The sequence below is a fragment of the Clytia hemisphaerica genome, unplaced genomic scaffold (assembly GCF_902728285.1).
Source record: "Clytia hemisphaerica strain Z4C2 unplaced genomic scaffold, Clytia hemisphaerica genome assembly, whole genome shotgun sequence".
In the NCBI taxonomy this organism is placed as follows: Eukaryota; Metazoa; Cnidaria; class Hydrozoa; order Leptothecata; family Clytiidae; genus Clytia; species Clytia hemisphaerica.
This window is the reverse complement of record NW_027103621.1, coordinates 1,577,457-1,595,083: the sequence shown is the minus strand read 5'-3', so window position 1 is coordinate 1,595,083 and position 17,627 is coordinate 1,577,457. Positions and strand designations below refer to the sequence as shown.

The window sequence follows — 17,627 nt, the reverse complement described above, 5'->3', positions numbered from 1 at the left end:
ACAAAATCAACGTTGCAGTCCTTAGTGATAAACTCTTTAGCTTCATCCAATAATTTCAACCGCTTTTTTGTTAAATCCAAGTAAACTTTGATGTTATTTTTTGCTTTTTTTCTGGCCTTGTAGATCGATGTACGTTTATCAAAAGAATAAAGTTTGACTATCATAGTACTGCGTTCTTTGCCTACACGATGAGCTCTGTCAATGTCTTTGGGTTCAATAGCAACATCCATGTCCTTACAAACTTCGATTACCTTTTTAACACAATCAGCACTAGATTCGTTTTCCCTTTTCTCGATTCCATTGATCCTTAAACAACTCCTACGTGAATACTGCTCTTGATCGTCACTTTTTTTAGTCATAAAGTCTACTGTGCTACTCAAAACATTCATTCATCAAAACTCATTTTTGTCCCGAAGGATAAGCAAATTTTGTTCAAGGAATGAAATTCTCTCCTCATGATCCACAGACTCTTTTTCAAGTGAGGCAATCTTCTTATCCTGATACAAAATGTTCTCATTAATCTTGTTAAAGATGCCTTTGATCTCAGCAACATCATCCTTCGAGGCCAAGTTTTCAAGTCTGTTGTCTAATATTTCTTCTATCATCTTAGCAAGTTCAGTTGAGCTTCTCGTCTTTTGACTCACAATAACAATTAAACCAGAAGAAGAAATCAATAAACCAAGCCAAAAAGCAACAGAAAATCAAAAAACCAATAGCCAAGCAAAAAGATCGAGCAAAAAATTTCAAACGCCCTTTTTAAAAGACACGTTAGCACATCAAGAGCATGACCGTACACCACGGGATCATTTTCTTTCAACAAGGATCGACAAGGATATTCACTGCTCTCTTATTTAGTTTGCTAAAGTCTTTTGGTTGGGAAAGCTGGTGCTGGTGTGGACCATTTTGTCTTAAAATTAAACTTAGTATGGCTAGTATTCTTCTATGAACAAAATTCATCCTTATATTGTCATCTGATTCATATTCACTGCTATCAGAAACAGGAGGACTTTTTCCACCAATCTCTGCATCCACGTTGTTTGCAAGAGCTGAAAGAAAAAGGTGAATAACAATTAGCCCAAGTCTATGTCATGTCAAGTGTAATTTGTAATTACTTACCAGGAAACAAACTAAGAATGTGGCAAAATAATATTTAAATACCTAGTTTAACTTTTTCCTCGTCACCAAGACTACAAGAGGGAGTGTTTTCTGATTGCGCTGTGTTTTCTTGAGCTAAAGTTTTCAAAAATAGTGAGCACGTTACCATAACTTTCTAATTTCAATTTTTTCCATGAAATGACATACAGCACCCTTTTTCAGCCATGATCTAGCTTCTCCATTTTTATCTTGACTGGCCTAAAAATTCCCATTTTAGAGGGTGAGGTGTCTTCATTTAGTTATTAATTATGGGAAAGATGTAATCCTCACTGATTTGCGTACTATTGAAAACCTTGTCTAATGTTTCATCAGGAATCTCGAAAGATGAATCCAAACAGAAAAAAAATAAAAGAAAGTGTTAGTATGCAGATTATTCGTGATATTGTAGTTTATTACTAGGTAACTCTATAAGATTATTGAACTCAACGACCAAAAGGTTTATTTACCCATCAACTTATATAGTTAAGACTAATCAAAGTTTTCTATTGTATGCAGCAATAAGACCAATAACAGGACATTTAAATAATAAAAGTGAGCAAAAACATCCTGATTTGACTTTTCCTTCGTGTGCATAATAATATATACACATTGTATATGCATCGTGATTTGTTGTAAATGAAAGACGATGACACGAAATCAATAAAACAAACCTTATACTCAAACAAGAAAGTTGTCCATACCTGTTTCACTATTACGGTTTGTGTAATTTACGATGCGCGATCCAACGATTCACGATGCACGATGCACAATCCATGCATATATTATGTTAATTATTCTAATTATGCATTTACAGGTTTTAGTAATCACATATTTCAAATCTTTCTTTTGTATTCCTGGAAAACCAACGTAAAGTATGCGTGTATATATTTTAACCTGAACAATCAAATCAAATCAGAACATGAACTTTTTTGCCAATGCTTTGAATTGAATATCTTGTAACCTTTTTGCTTTCTTTATTTAAAAAGAAAACGTTTCTCCGATTAAACCAACCAAATGCATTGGATTGAGAGACAGGGTTATAAACAAAACTTTACAATGTTGTGGTAAAGTAGGGAAGACGTTTTTTAATGAAGAGCGCGTGTCTAAACTCACCTTTTTTGAGAAAGATCAAATGAATTAACTTGATCATCAAACAAAGAAAAATATCAAATAAATAAAAGCACCAGTTACAGAAGCAGCCACCGACCTAAAATTTGCAAATGTCTGTTCTGATTTGCCAGCTGGAAGGATTTCCACGAAATTAAGAACATTTCCAGGCGAGAAATTTTTACTTCAGAACAGTTATAATTTTCCAGCTAGGAGGTAAAAAAACTTTCAGAACAGATACGAAATTACTAGGCGATTGATTTTACGCGAGTTAACTGTTCTTATCTACCAGGGCTGACAAAATCTTATAAGAACAGATCGCTAAATTCCAGCTTGACATTGAAGGACTTTTAAGAACAGAAACTTAATTTCCAGCTAACAGTTCGAACAGATCCACAATTTCCAGATGTTTTGTAGAACAGATGGAGATTTTTCAGCTGCCACTCCAGGCAACCACATTCAGGACTTTTTTTAAATTCCCTCAGAGAACAGATAGGAAATTCTTAAACACGTTATTTATAAATATAAGATATCAGACTATTTTTTCATAAGAACAGATCATATTTTTCCAGCTGGTCCCAATCTTCAGTAGAACAGATCATATTTTTCCAGCTGGTCCCAATCTTCAGTAGAACAGACCATATTTTTCCAGCTGGTCCCAATCTTCAGTAGAACAGACCACTTTTTTCCAGCAGACTTTTTTCTTTAGTTCGGTAAGACACGGCTATTCAGCGCAAGCTATTCCCGCGAAGCTTTAGATTTGGGCGCTTTATGTAGGCGAGAGGGCGGGAGGAGCAAGCTTACGGGCGTAAATTAACGCCCTTCATTAAAGTTGCTATTTTGAAGGGGTTTTAAGCTATAAAATACAGGTTTTTCATTTTAACAGGCGAGTAGAACCTTTCTTTAGAACAAAATAATCAATATCATACCATTAAAACACTTTTCTTTGCTAAAATCAGTCTTTGAGAACATGCCTTTCAAGCTTGCATGTCACCAAAAGAATGGCTCTGATTCGAAATACGAATGAAGGTGGACGTCAAAGAAATATTTCATTGATTAGACTAAGGGCTGATAATTCCCTTTTTAACAGTTTGCAAGTCATTGTCATTTTTTAAAAAGGTGTATTCAGCCAAAGTAAACCACATATTTCAGTAAATTTTCGCTTCGGTTGTTTCTTCTTTTAGCGCCGCCATATTGAATCCACGGGAAACAAAACATTCGAATTGGTCCAAAACATTCGAAAATCCTAGTTCCAGTCAGCAAACCGCGTTAAATTTGCGCGGGAAACAAAAAGAACAAGCTAACTCGTGGCCTAGTTGCCTTTAGAAGCTTCTTTTCTTATACAATTGTATGTTTCTTTTAATTCTGAAAACAACCTAATTAAAAGATGGAAGAAAAAATCTTCGAAATTTCATGCAGCTACTTAGAACTGCTAATAAAAAGGTGAAAAGAGAGTGTTTACTTACAAAATAAACAAGACATATTTGGCCAAAGGTCTAATGTGTCATCATTTAAGATATAAAAATTACTACAAAAAGTACGTTGACAAGACTTGCATTAGGTTTTAATTCATCTCTTGCAAATATTTCAGTCAGTTTAAGATTTAATAGGTGTACACTAATGACTGATTACATAAGGATATATAAGATAAAAAACAATCGAAAATAATCCACAATATTAAATAAAAAGAATATTTTTCTAAATATTATGCTAAATTAGTGAAGCAAAAGCTCATGGAAAGTTTAAGGCCTGGAGGGGGGGGGGGGGTCCAAAAAATCCAAAAGCTTTCTAGGCTTTGATGGTCAAAGAAACCTGCCTGTTAGCTGTAGAACTCTCTACTTAAGGTTCTATTCCTTTGTAGAAGTAAAAAAGCTTCATTATCAAAAATGTTTGAAAAAGTTTTGGTTTACCAATATTATGAAACTAGTTTCAAGCTACAATTAATAAGAAAATGGGGGACTAATCCAGCTGATGCTAAGTAGTATATAAATTAAAAATCATTGATCAAATACTGTCAGTCCAGTCATCTTTCACACAAGGTACATACAACATTCGCACCCTCGATGGGGGAAAAGGTAAATTGAATACATTTCTCATCCATGATCAACATATGTAAATAACAAAGGTCAGGTGTATAAGTTAATGTTCTAGAATGCCAAGAAATCTATTCATGAAAGTCATCTACCACGTCATAAAGCCAACAACAGGAATTCTATTCTGCTGTGTATGTCATTTCCCAATCCGTAATCATAACGTCTGCTTTGAAAATCAGTATTCGGTTTGCAAGCGATAAATTGTACCTGAAAAAAAAAAGGATTGAAAATTATTATAGTCATATGAAAAATTGACAATTTAAAAATGAAATTGGACAAACCATTGTTTGACAATTTAAAGGTTTTGTGAAAAAGTCGGTTGAAAAGGTTACTGTACAAAATGTTAATCCATTTTTTAAAATAAAACTTACTAGATCTAGGCCATTGCACGAACATTCAACAATGATTATTTGTACTGACCAAAAGTCAAGATGAACAATATGCAATATCAAGCCAATGGATTTCAACGCACAGCGCGATTTTGTCCAAGCAATCTTGACAAACCATTCCAGTCAATTCCCTAAAATTGGAATACAATAATGAGCTTGTGGTACTAGTCATTTTCACCCACAGTTACGCCCTGCGATATAGATGTCACTTTTGTATTTTACACATATACCAACTAAGATCTGAAGCTTGAATTGGTTTGACCTATTAAGAATAGGGATGGCTGGCTCTACGTAGTAATGCTACAGATTGTAAGGAAAGACTTTCCTATTGTGGCACTATTTTATATCACGGGATACAAAAATAGTTGGTAATGAAGCTTTAAATTAGCCTTTAAATTCTATATTATGATGAAGCTTGGTTCTTAAATAGGTTTGGACAACAATAAAAGTAATTCCTAGGCAGTAGCTAGGTCTTAAACTTCAAGAATCACCTTTGAAAACCACTCACAAACAGCAGTAGTGACATAATTCTGGCGCAAAATATAGTGCATCTTCGAATAGACATAGCTTCACAGAAAAAAATGACAATGATGTAGAATTTTCACCTGCTGTTAGCATGATCTTTCTCCTTTCCAGAAAATCCAAATCCATTCTCTAAAGCTTGGGCATTAAATTTCCATCAGCTTATCCCTGAAGCATACTTTGAAGGTGTCCTCAAACTATAGTCTAAAAAATTCCACATTGCTCGAAGTAGGATGCACTTTTCTGACTTCTGATTTTTAGTTTTTAACCTCCAGAGAATTTGGTTTCCAAAGGATTCTTCTCCAAATTTCTCCGATTTTCAAAATTTTTGGTAATTCGAGGAACAAGAATGAGCAAAAAAGATAAATTTTGAAGCCGCCAGCCGCCCGAACAAAAACACGCGATTTAAGGCCCCATCTACATTGCGCGATTCTCTAAGCTTCGCGCTGTGAATAGCCGTGAAGAACAGACCGCCATATCCAGCTGGAACGTGCCTTCAGAACAGATATTTTGAAGTCCTCCTTCGGTGGATGCTTTCGCAGTTATTGCAATTCAGTTGGTGAAATGCTTTTATAAGAACATGCCAAAAGTAATAATGTAGCCAATGATTCCTTATTTACCTTATTCACTGTTCTTAAAAAATAATGAACGTACAAAAATGAGTTTGTGTTTTAATAAATTTTTCGCGCCAAAACTTTTCTATGACGTCAAGGCTTTTTCTTTCAGTTTTTTTCTACACAGAAGATATAAGTTATTTTAATCATTCTGATTATGATACATAAATTATTTCCCCTTCTTTTTTTAATTTTTTTTTCGTTATTGTTATAGGATGTTTGTAGCTAGCATTATGAAAACTTATTCATGCATAATTAGAATAATTAACATAATGTATGCATGGATCGTGCATCGCGCATCGTGAATCGTTGGATCGCGCATCGTAAATTACACAAACCGTCACTATTAGCAGCCGAATCAGTTTTGTTTAAGATTGAATCTATAAAAAATGAATTTTGCTTATTTTGTTGCTTTAAATGATCAATAAGAAAGACAGTCTTTGCATTTATTTTGTCAGTCGTTTCTTTCTTTCGTTTCATTTGGTATTAAAACAAAGCACAACTTTAAGCCATGTGAATTATTATTATAAAATTGAATAGAATAGAAATAAGAAAGACAGTCTTTGCATTTATTTTGTCAGTCGTTTCTTTCTTTCGTTTCATTTGGTATTAAAACAAAGAACAACTTTAAGCCATGTGAATTATTATTATAAAATTGAATAGAATAGAAATAAGAAAGACAGTCTTTGCATTTATTTTGTCAGTCGTTTCTTTCTTTCGTTTCATTTGGTATTAAAACAAAGAACAACTTTAAGCCATGTGAATTATTATTATAAAATTGAATAGAATAGAAATAAGAAAGACAGTCTTTGCATTTATTTTGTCAGTCGTTTCTTTCTTTCGTTTCATTTGGTATTAAAACAAAGAACAACTTTAAGCCATGTGAATTATTATTATAAAATTGAATAGAATAGAAATAAGAAAGACAGTCTTTGCATTTATTTTGTCAGTCGTTTCTTTCTTTCGTTTCATTTGGTATTAAAACAAAGAACAACTTTAAGCCATGTGAATTATTATTATAAAATTGAATAGAATAGAAATAAGAAAGACAGTCTTTGCATTTATTTTGTCAGTCGTTTCTTTCTTTCGTTTCATTTGGTATTAAAACAAAGAACAACTTTAAGCCATGTGAATTATTATTATAAAATTGAATAGAATAGAAATAAGAAAGACAGTCTTTGCATTTATTTTGTCAGTCGTTTCTTTCTTTCGTTTCATTTGGTATTAAAACAAAGAACAACTTTAAGCCATGTGAATTATTATTATAAAATTGAATAGAATAGAAATAAGAAAGACAGTCTTTGCATTTATTTTGTCAGTCGTTTCTTTCTTTCGTTTCATTTGGTATTAAAACAAAGAACAACTTTAAGCCATGTGAATTATTATTATAAAATTGAATAGAATAGAAATAAGAAAGACAGTCTTTGCATTTATTTTGTCAGTCGTTTCTTTCTTTCGTTTCATTTGGTATTAAAACAAAGAACAACTTTAAGCCATGTGAATTATTATTATAAAATTGAATAGAATAGAAATAAGAAAGACAGTCTTTGCATTTATTTTGTCAGTCGTTTCTTTCTTTCGTTTCATTTGGTATTAAAACAAAGAACAACTTTAAGCCATGTGAATTATTATTATAAAATTGAATAGAATAGAAATAAGAAAGACAGTCTTTGCATTTATTTTGTNTGTTCTTGATTAAGGTTCCAATTCTGACAGGCATACACAAGACGACTTCGAACAAAACAATTCAAAAACAAAACTCTCGTTTTCAGCTTTAAATGAAAGTTTTGTAAAAGATTTGACATTTGTGAAAATTTTGCAGATGCTAATTGAATACGGTGAGTGATCTCCTTTTCACCAGTATTAGGCTGATTCGAATTGAGATAAGCACCAAGATATTTAAAATCTGACACGTTTGACAGTTGACTTTCACCGAGATCAATAATTGAGGATGGGTAGGGTATTTCATCTGGATGGTTGAGTATCATCGTTTCGGTTTTTTGAGAGTTAATGGATAAACCAAATTTTGTAAAGACTTCATTAAGCAGAACAGTAGCGCTCTGGAGACCAGTTTTTGATTGTAGAAATAAAACTAAGTCATCAGCATAGCCACACCAAGGTAACAACGATGTTCCTGATGAACTCAAGCCTTTCTCGCGCATTATCACCCTTTCATTTCTTGAGATTGAATGACTATTTATGCGATACTTGTGGACAAAGAACTGGATTAATGGATCGTTACGGCTTTTCTCGATCATCAGGCGCATAACAAAGTCTATGTACAGATTGAAGAGAAAAGGGCTTTCTGGGCCACCCTGACGAACACCGGATGTGGTTGCGAAAACTTTTCCCTCGTATAATAGAGATGTATGGTGATACAATTTTTCAAGAATTTTGAGCAATATTGGAGATTGACTGTTGCGAAATCGTAAGCTTATTGAATCAAATAACCATTTACGTGGGATATGATCGAACGCAGCAGACAAGTCAACGAATAATAGGAATACAAGCTGTTTCTTACGGTGGCTGATTTGATGTACCCTTTTAACAGTATAGATCCCGTCTGTCGTACCACGATTTGAACGAAACCCATTTTGCTCGTCTGAAAGCTGTTTCTCATACCATTCACGAAGTCTGTTGAGAATGATATTAACCACAAGTTTGCAGACAGTGGACCCGATACTGAGTCCCCTGTATTTTGAGGGATCCTTCTTTGATCCTTTGCCCTTCCATAATGTTCTGAGAAGAGATTGACCCCAAGAGATAGGCAGATCATGCCCAGACCACAAGTTATTGGTGATTCTGTGGATCACTTCAAGCATAATAGGGTGAGTGCATCGTTTCAGTAGCTCTGGCTCAATATCATTACTGGCTTTGTTGTTTTTCAATTTTTGTATATGAGCGTGTATTTCATCGATGGAGGGAGGAGTGTCATTGATATCAGTAAATTCTGAAATGTCTTGTAGATCCTTAACAAATAACGGAATATTTTCGATCATTTCATCAGGTGTGAAATCAATGGAGGGATCCTCTGGGTTGAAGTGCGACTTGAAATGGTCATAGAGCTTATCTGTTGGACACGAGTTATTTGTATGTCTGAGTGTAGATTCCTGTCTTTTAGCTTTAGTAAAGAGTTTCTCTATTTCCTTGTTAATCATATAAGTGTTCATTGTTTCATGACAATGCCGACACCATGAGTTCGTTTATTAACATATCCTGACCAGTAGCAGTACACTTCGTATTTACTACCAGAGTCTGATTTGATAACTGCTGAATCATTGTTGAGTCGACGAACCTCCTGTAAGCCGCATATCGAAAGGTTGGCTTTACTAATTTCATTAACAACACGTTCAAGTTTTTCGTCATCCTTTCCGGTTCGTATATTAATCGTTCCAATGTTCCAATTGTAATAAGACATGAATTTGAAATATGAAAGTTTTTCAACCAAATTTAAGGATGTGGGCGGTTAGTTCATCATCCCGAGACAAATAAATTGGTCACCACATCATCATCAGTGTTGGTTGTCGATATTTAGGAGTGGTGGATCACCCCTATCACCCAGTTGTGATGGTGGATTTTCGTTCACCACCACTCCTTTCTTTTATTTTTGATCTATAAGAACAACTTATTCACTAATTCTTAATGGAGTGAATTTTTTTATCTGTAATAAGATATACCTTCCGGTAATTAGTTCTTACAAAGTAAACAAGGGTTGATGTACAATATGAGCATTTTTATTTTTCTTATAAGCATTTACTTTATAAGAATCAAATCAATAACTCTTGATAGATGGTGATAAACCTTTCGGTAATTAGTTCTTACAAAGTAAACAAGAGATGGCGTGTAATAAGAGCATATCTATTTTTTATAAGCATATACATTATGAGAGTTTTTAAAAATTAAACGACAATTTTTCTTAAATTGGTCTTATTTTTTTAGCGATTTTAAGCCTCGTTGTTCTTGTTGTAAAATTGTTTCATCAAGGCTCGATGTAAAGTAGATTTCAGATTAGCTTCATTTACTTCTTGTTTTCCCATGTAGTTCAAATTCTAGGCGAAATTTTCGACATCAAGTCGTCTTGTTGGTTTTATTTTCATTTGTTTGTGCATCATTTTTTTTCGAAATACGTTATCGCAGACTTACAGTAGTGTTCTATAAATTACTAGCCAAACCAAAAGAAAAGGAGCCAGAAATTGATTTCACATTTTTCATTAAATAATTATAAAGACAAAAAGACAATATTCTAATAAAAGAGTGTCCCACTTGAAAGTCGTCCACTACCGTCCCACTCATGCTGAGGGGAAAGCCCTTTATTACAATTAGAATGTTTTCTTTTCATTCGAATTCAAAATCGTGTTTCTGGGGAAACCCCTCTGATTCGAATGATTACTTTGTTATTCTCAATAAATATAAACTCTTCGAAATTATAGTCAGGCTGCTGCTGGACCACTTTTGTAAAAAACCTTAGTGTGAAGAATCTAAAACCTATTGAAACCTGTTATATATGATTAAAGGGGGTAAAAAAGTTTTACTGGACATTAGGTTTTCCCAGATTTAGCCTAGACAAAGTTGCAAAGGATTGAAAATGTTGGAAAATAATAAAATTGTTCTATAAATTAGACAATATGAGCCTGAAGATAAGGAGCCAGAAATTGATTACACATTTTCCGGTGTTTATTTCTGACTCGCACGCATATTGCTTGGTAGCTTTTTCGATCAAACATCCAATTTGAATATTATTATTATTCGTTATCATCCACTATATGATAAAAAAAATCAATATATATATTTTGGCCGAAATCCTGTGTAGGTTGAAAACTGAAGAACAGATCATGTATATGTGTTTTGTGAAAGTATTCATTTACTCATATTGAGTTCTTTTTTACTCGTACATAATTATCAGAGAAGCAAAAATACCAAAGCCTTACGAGAGAGCGTCCCACTACAGTTCCACCTGAGCGTCCCTACCCCCACTACCGTCCCACCTTAGCGTCCCACTACCGTCCACCTTAGCGTCCCACACCCACCGTCCACCGTCCCACCTAGCGTCCCACTACCGTCCCACCTTAGCGTCCCACTACCGTCCCACCTTAGCGTCCCACCTGAGCGTCCCACTCGAGCGTCCCACCTGAGCGTCCCACCGTCCCACGTCCCACTTCTCCAGTATGCCGAAAAAACTAAACATTGAAAAGTTGACGATAAACCAGTTATCACACTTTTACTCGTACAATTTGGGAAATATTTTTCTCGTTAAGTATTTCTATAATCTCCTCGTCTAAAGGCTCGGAAAATATGACAAATAATCTGAACTCGAAAAATATATTCCTTTTTGTACTCGGTACCGTGTAATAACTATTACTAATCTCTGAAAGGTGTACATTTAAAGGGACATAAAAGTAGTATAATGTAAACATTGCGCGGATTTTAATTGTTCTCTTTAATGACACGTCGATTAAAGAGAACAATTAAAATCACGTGTCCAAAACAAACTTGTAAAACAATTGAACAATCAAATAAATATAAAAAATATGACAAATAATCTGAACTCGAAAAATGTATCAATTTTTGTACTTGGTACCGTGTAATAACTATTACTTAGCAGTGAGTAATAGTTTAAAATAAGATTCAAAATCCGGGGGGGGGCACTCGATTCAAAAACGACCATACGCGTGGCCCAAAATTAGGCATTTGAAATCGAACCCTTACAGTGCAGAGAAAATTTTGGGCGAAAAATCGATCCTTACGTTGCTTGAATATTTTGACCATTTTCAGGCAAAATATGGTCATTTTTCTAATTTTCGCTGATTTCGACCCTTACAGAGCACTTTGGGAAGCTTGGAAAATATACCCCCTCACTCAAAGCTTTCCAATTCACGCATTCACGCAATTTTTCTTTAATTTTCACGCATTCGCGCAAACCGCTGGGGGGCTTAAGGGCACACGTATTTACCTTGAGTGCCCCCCCCCCCCCCCGGCTCAATATTTGTGAATTTTAACTGTTCGGAGAATATTTTTTATTGACCGAACGACTGACATATTTTCAAAGTGAAATAAATGGACGTAAGAAATTTTGATTGCAAGTAAAATAAATAAAAACATATATCACACCCCCTTCTCACAGACCAACAGGAAAAATTGGCCAAAATATTGTCTCGGGTGGAAAACTATACCCTAATTTTTGTCTCTGCTGAAAATAATCAGATAAGCAAATCCTCGCTGCAAAATATTGTGCTATTTTTTCCGTCCCCACTGGATTTTCTGGCTCAAAAACAATGGATTTCAAATTACCAGCCATAAAAAAATGGGATAACCTATGACGCGCGGTGTGTTGCAAAATTATTTTTAATTGCGGGGAGAAAAAAAATGGAAAATACTGTGAGTATATAAGAGTTGAAAGATATCGAAAATATAAGGGATTTTCACTCTAATGCACTCACCTTTTCACTTTTTACCTACGATTTTTTTCACTTTTTACACCTACGATTTTTTCACTTTTTTTACCCGCGACTTTTTCACTTTTTATACCCGCGACTTTTTTCACTTTTTACACCCGCGATTTTTTCATTTTTTATAGCCGTAACTTTTCACTTTGTACACCCGCGATTTTTTCACTTTTTACACCCGCGACTTTTTTCACTTTTTACACCCACGATTTTTTCATTTTTTATACCCGCGACTTTTTTCACTTTTTACACTACCGATTTTTTTAAACTTTACATTAAACAGACACTAAACATTCAATTTCACTTTCAATTTCTCATTGCAATTAAAAATAATTTTGAGACACACGGCACGTCAAAATGACCAATGCCATCGAGTTTCAGTCCGTTAATTTCATCCCCACTGGCTAAAAGAATCCCACGAACAAACGAACAAAAAAGTAAAATCAACTGTTGTTTTTAAATAAAATGTACTGTTTAAATTCTCAAAACTATCGTCACGACACTTTCCACTTCAGTTTGATTCCAAAACTTAACACAAACCACCCAACCAAACTATAGATTTCGGGGACAAATTTAAAGAATTTCTGATGTCTGATGTTGTTCGTAGTTGAAAAAAAGTAATTCGAAAATGAATATAACTTTGCACAAATCATTTTTAAGGAAATATCACTCCTTGAAACTAAATCTGTGGGTATGAGTGACCACTGAAGAGAGAGAGAGAGAGAGAGAGAGAGCATTGCAGTATTAGGGGTTGATAGAAAATGGTGCCATTAGTAAGGTTTCCAAGCTGTTTGCTCGCATATTTGAACATGATTGGTGTTCTTATGTTCACTCGTAGACGATCCTATAGTCTAAGATGAATTCGTACAAAAGAAAGGAAAAGTAGCCGCGTGGTAAATAAAAGTTTGGGTGGGAATTTTGTCCCCGCGGGCGGGTAAAAATTCGGAGGGGCCTCAATGTCTTATAATTCATCACTTACGCGGCATTTTTCCTCTACATAAACGGCTTTAACCTCTGTATCGTCTAGTTCACTTGTTACACCGGCCAATAATGGTCGAAAAAGATGATTGACCAAACTTTGTATTTCCGATTAAACACAAAAATAATTATGTCCGCGAACATTTAAACCAAATTTTTGGAGCTAGGTAGAAGTCTTGATATGTGTCAATATTCTTGAGTATCGTAAATTGGTCTAATGTCGACATACCTCTTCTTATTCCGACACCATTCTTTAGAATTAGGAATAATAGAATAATCGGAATCGCTTATCAAAACTATATTTATTTGAAAAGCGGTTGGAGAGGAAAAAATCTTTTTTCAATCAGTGATTTCGACCTTTTTTTTCTTCCTATCTCTAAAGAAGGGTGTCAGAATTAGATGAGAGATGTCGACATTAGACCAACTTTAGGAGTTCCTAGATTTTTCGCGTAATTTCGCGGATCAGGATTAAATCTAATTTTTCTAAAGTGGTTCCAAATTTGCAAACAGAACTTTTAGGCTCGTTGGTTGTGTAACTATTATCAAATTTCTCTTTCAGGTCAAGGATCACCAGCACCTTACTTTCAATCCATGAAATGTTCCTGAAACAAGCCTCGAGCGAGATTGGTAACACTCACCTCAAAGGTCGTAGTGACACTGACGTTTTAAAGAAACAAGTTTTCACCTATTTGCAATCATCATTTGGACAGAAACACGAGGCGATTAGTATCACAACTTTCAAGCGATTTCTTAGTTGTTTCGTTTGTATTATGCAAAGGAAAGTGGATTCTTGTATAGGTCAAACGGAAAAGCGAAGGTAAGTCAGGTTGAATGTTGGATTAGTACCATTACTACCTACTTTTCAAAAAATTTCTGTTTCCTATAATGGTTTCTCATGTTTTATTATACAATGGAGCCTCTATCACTCAAATGCCTCCTTAACTCAAACAAGTTTGCTGGTTCCTTCAGTTAAATGTCTTAAAAACCTTACTCCAATAACTAGAAATTTCCATAACTCGAACAAATTTGGGTGTTCCCCGTGCGCGTTTAAATTATGGAAACTCATCTGTATAACGTAACTTCTGCCATTATGGAAGGGAACCTTCGATTTTCGCAAGGTTTTCTTCCATAATGGGAGAAGTTACGTAACTTGACAAAACATGTAAGACTTTAATAGGAACCAGAACATTTTTAAATTCTAAAGGCCTTCAACTTTATTCTTTTGAACCAATAGCTCCCCGGGGGAGAGGTACTAGGGAAAAATGGGTTACGGGGATGCGCCGCTGGTCAGGGTACCTTTTTTAACCTCCACGAGTCCCGGGTAGGATCGCAAAAACACCAAAATAGAAAAATCAGTCCCTCGTAGCGTGCCTTTTTGGAATATTCGGGGGAAAAGTAGAAAATTTGGAACAAATTTTTTGAAAAAACGAGTCCCATGTAGGGCCCATTTTTCGAGCCTCAGCGAAGCACCCCCATTCGGTCCGAAAGGGAAGTAGGGGGTACTTCCCTGTTTTTCTTTTTTTGGATCTCCAAACGTCATAATTGTTCTTATCCTGTTCTCATTCCCATGACAAAATCGAGGCATGTAAGCTTTACACCCAATTCTACTGCAATGATCTTTATATTTGTTCAATTGGTTCTCAAATTGTTCTTATATTTTGACATTTTGGCGTCATTGTTTTTTTAAGAACATCCAAAATATTCGTGTGTGATTTTCTGCGATTTCCTGGTGTTTTAGAGTCCTTGAAACCTTTAAATGTTCTTAACTTGTTCTTAATATTTTTGGACATTATGTTCTTTTATAGTTTCATCTGATAAAAAAGTGTAGCTCTTACTCTTATCAATAAAATAAATAGTGTACTAAATTTTTCATCTTTTAGTGTTGCATTGAAATGCATTTCTGAAGCGGAGAAGAAATTACAAGAAATGAGAGAACAGAAGAAAACATTGGAAGAAGAACACGAAGACACCAAATATGAAGTGGAAAGACTTTTAGATGAACTCTTCAATAAATCATGTCTCGTCGAAAAACTCAAAGCAAAATTAAGTGAGTTTCTTTTATCGTTGATATACTGTATTTCTGATTTTCACATGTGCTTTATTTGGTCAGAAAGACACGAATACATCAATCTGCTCTAGTCTTATAGACACGTAAATTTTATTTTTTTGTTAATTTTACGCTGACAGGGTAAAGTCTGCTTCGTTCCATGATTTTGGGAGGGAAATTCGAAGGCACAATGTGGTGACACCAGAATGAGTTTATAGCGATTTTCATGAATGATGTTCCGAAATAGCATATTATATCAACATTTCTTTTATCCTGTAGACGTTGGAAATGGGAATTTCGCGGCATTTTTGCACATGTATGACAGTGAATTGATGGAGGGTGAAGAAGAATTCTCTTGGGAGGAAGAAAAAGATGAACTAGGTATAAAATCTCGTATTTTTAATGAAAGTGGATCTAAGCTTGTGGTATTTGTACACCACATTGTAAGAATTTAGCACTTTTTTTGTGACACTAAAGGGAAATTTAAAAGGATTCCCGTTGATGAATTTTTGATCTAGAAATGTTATTATTCAAATCCATTTTCTAGGAAAATTATCTCTTTTTTACGTCGAAAATAGTAGCTTTCGTAAAAGGAAAGCTGATGATCCTTATTCCAAATATTCGGGTGGATATTTAGAATGATATTGTAAACTTAGAATTGGGGGTCTATCGGGTTCATGAGAAAAATTACTGAGTGGAAAATTTGAGTTTTGTAAATAAATTTTAGCAATAATTGTAGCCTGATCTCCGAGCTTGCTAGATAGCAGATTGACCTCCATGTTCTTTCAAATGATTCAGTTTTTCATATAGTTTTTTAAGACTATAGCTCCTAATAGACCTTTTTAACAAATTACGTTACGAACATCACTTGCCTTGTTTTGAAATTATTGCCATGATGATTAACTCCCAGCGGATTTTATCAAAACCACTTTCTATGCATAAAAAACTCATTTTTTTGTCTCAAGGGCCAAAATCACCATGGTAATTGTTTGAATACTGAGACAAGTGATGTTCGTGACGTAATTTATGAAAAGGTCTATATCGGGCACTCCTTTTTGTGAACTTATCTGCTTTATATTATTAAATTTCAGATGAGGAATATGATCGTATACAGTCCGCATCACAAGATCGTATCAAAAGTTTGGATGAGAAGATTTTGGAGACTCAAGAATTACTTGAAAAACAAATTGTAGAAATGGACATTGCTAAGGATTTAGTACGTTCGTTTTGTTTTGTTTTTTTTGTTTCTAATTCAAAGCTTGATAACATTTTGTTCACAACTCTTTGTACTCAATACACGCGTGTTTCGATTTAAAGGTTTTGTTTTTAAATAAGAGTGATATCGTTTGCTTACTCATCAATCTTAATGCACAAGATTTTTTTATATTGGATTGACACGGATGTGGAGCAAGATTGGTCAGAAAAGGAAAAGAAAAACATTTTTTGCTTATATCAGCGTAATATAAGAATAGGAAGACACTGTCCTGATATGAAATATGTGTCTGATATGAAACGGGAACACTTATGTAAAAATAAAACCTTTAATCTTATGCTTTGATCCCGTTTGATTTTCACGATAAAATATCAAAAAAACTTTAAGATTAGCTGAAAACTGCGCTCATCGATACAATCTGATTGATTTATCGTGTCAATCCCACGGAATCATAACGAAAAAATGATATAAATATTCTCGATATTTTTGCTTATAGCCAGTGAGCCAAACAGGGTACTTAGATACTAAGTTAAATCCGAAATTGGGTCTTACAAAGAACGTAAAAAAAATTATACTTGATCTCTTCCTGCCTAGAAGTAAAAAAAATCCAGGGAAACGTGTTGCGCTTTCTTATATCCCCGGTCACGACAGCATCAACTCTGGGAAGGCTTTAAGTCACCCTTAACATCGATTTCAATCTTATGATCTTATGTACATTATTTTTCTTTCAGCTCAAGAGTTTCCAAGTCAAGATCGACCGTGCATGTATTGAGAAATTGCGTGCCTACCAAGCTCCTCCACCTCTAGTGGCTACCATTATGGTTGCCTTGATGATCCTTTTGAGACGGCCTGAATTCAATCATTACGTCATCGCTGCCCATAAAGGAGATAGAAAAACGGATGGGTCTTACAGTGAGAATTCATATTCGAGAGTTGGGTCTGGTAAATCGAGAAATAAAGATACAACCAATAGAATGTTTTCTCATTTAGGTTTGTTTATTTTTTAAATTCGTGTTTCTTTTACACGCTTTTTTTTAAGAATAGTTTAAATCCATTTTATCATGGATATTCTTAACTTTTTGGTCGA

The 17,627-nt window shown here is 34.5% G+C and overlaps 2 protein-coding genes across 2 annotated transcripts in view; one reads left to right on the top strand and one right to left on the bottom strand.

Annotated features, from left to right (window-relative positions):
• Positions 1 to 17,627, bottom strand: part of LOC136802338 (DNA mismatch repair protein Msh3-like) — a 214,101-nt gene that overhangs the window by 103,197 nt on the left and 93,277 nt on the right. The gene's annotated exons all lie outside the window — the stretch shown is intronic.
• Positions 13,823 to 17,627, top strand: part of LOC136802270 (dynein axonemal heavy chain 8-like) — a 30,738-nt gene continuing 26,933 nt past the window's right edge. Inside the window, exons 1-5 of the mRNA XM_067058983.1 lie at positions 13,823 to 14,097; positions 15,161 to 15,327; positions 15,607 to 15,708; positions 16,419 to 16,543; positions 17,272 to 17,530. Of these exons, the coding sequence (XP_066915084.1) occupies positions 13,877 to 14,097; positions 15,161 to 15,327; positions 15,607 to 15,708; positions 16,419 to 16,543; positions 17,272 to 17,530 (874 nt within the window). The 5' untranslated portion in view covers positions 13,823 to 13,876. The remainder of the gene's footprint in view (positions 14,098 to 15,160; positions 15,328 to 15,606; positions 15,709 to 16,418; positions 16,544 to 17,271; positions 17,531 to 17,627) is intronic.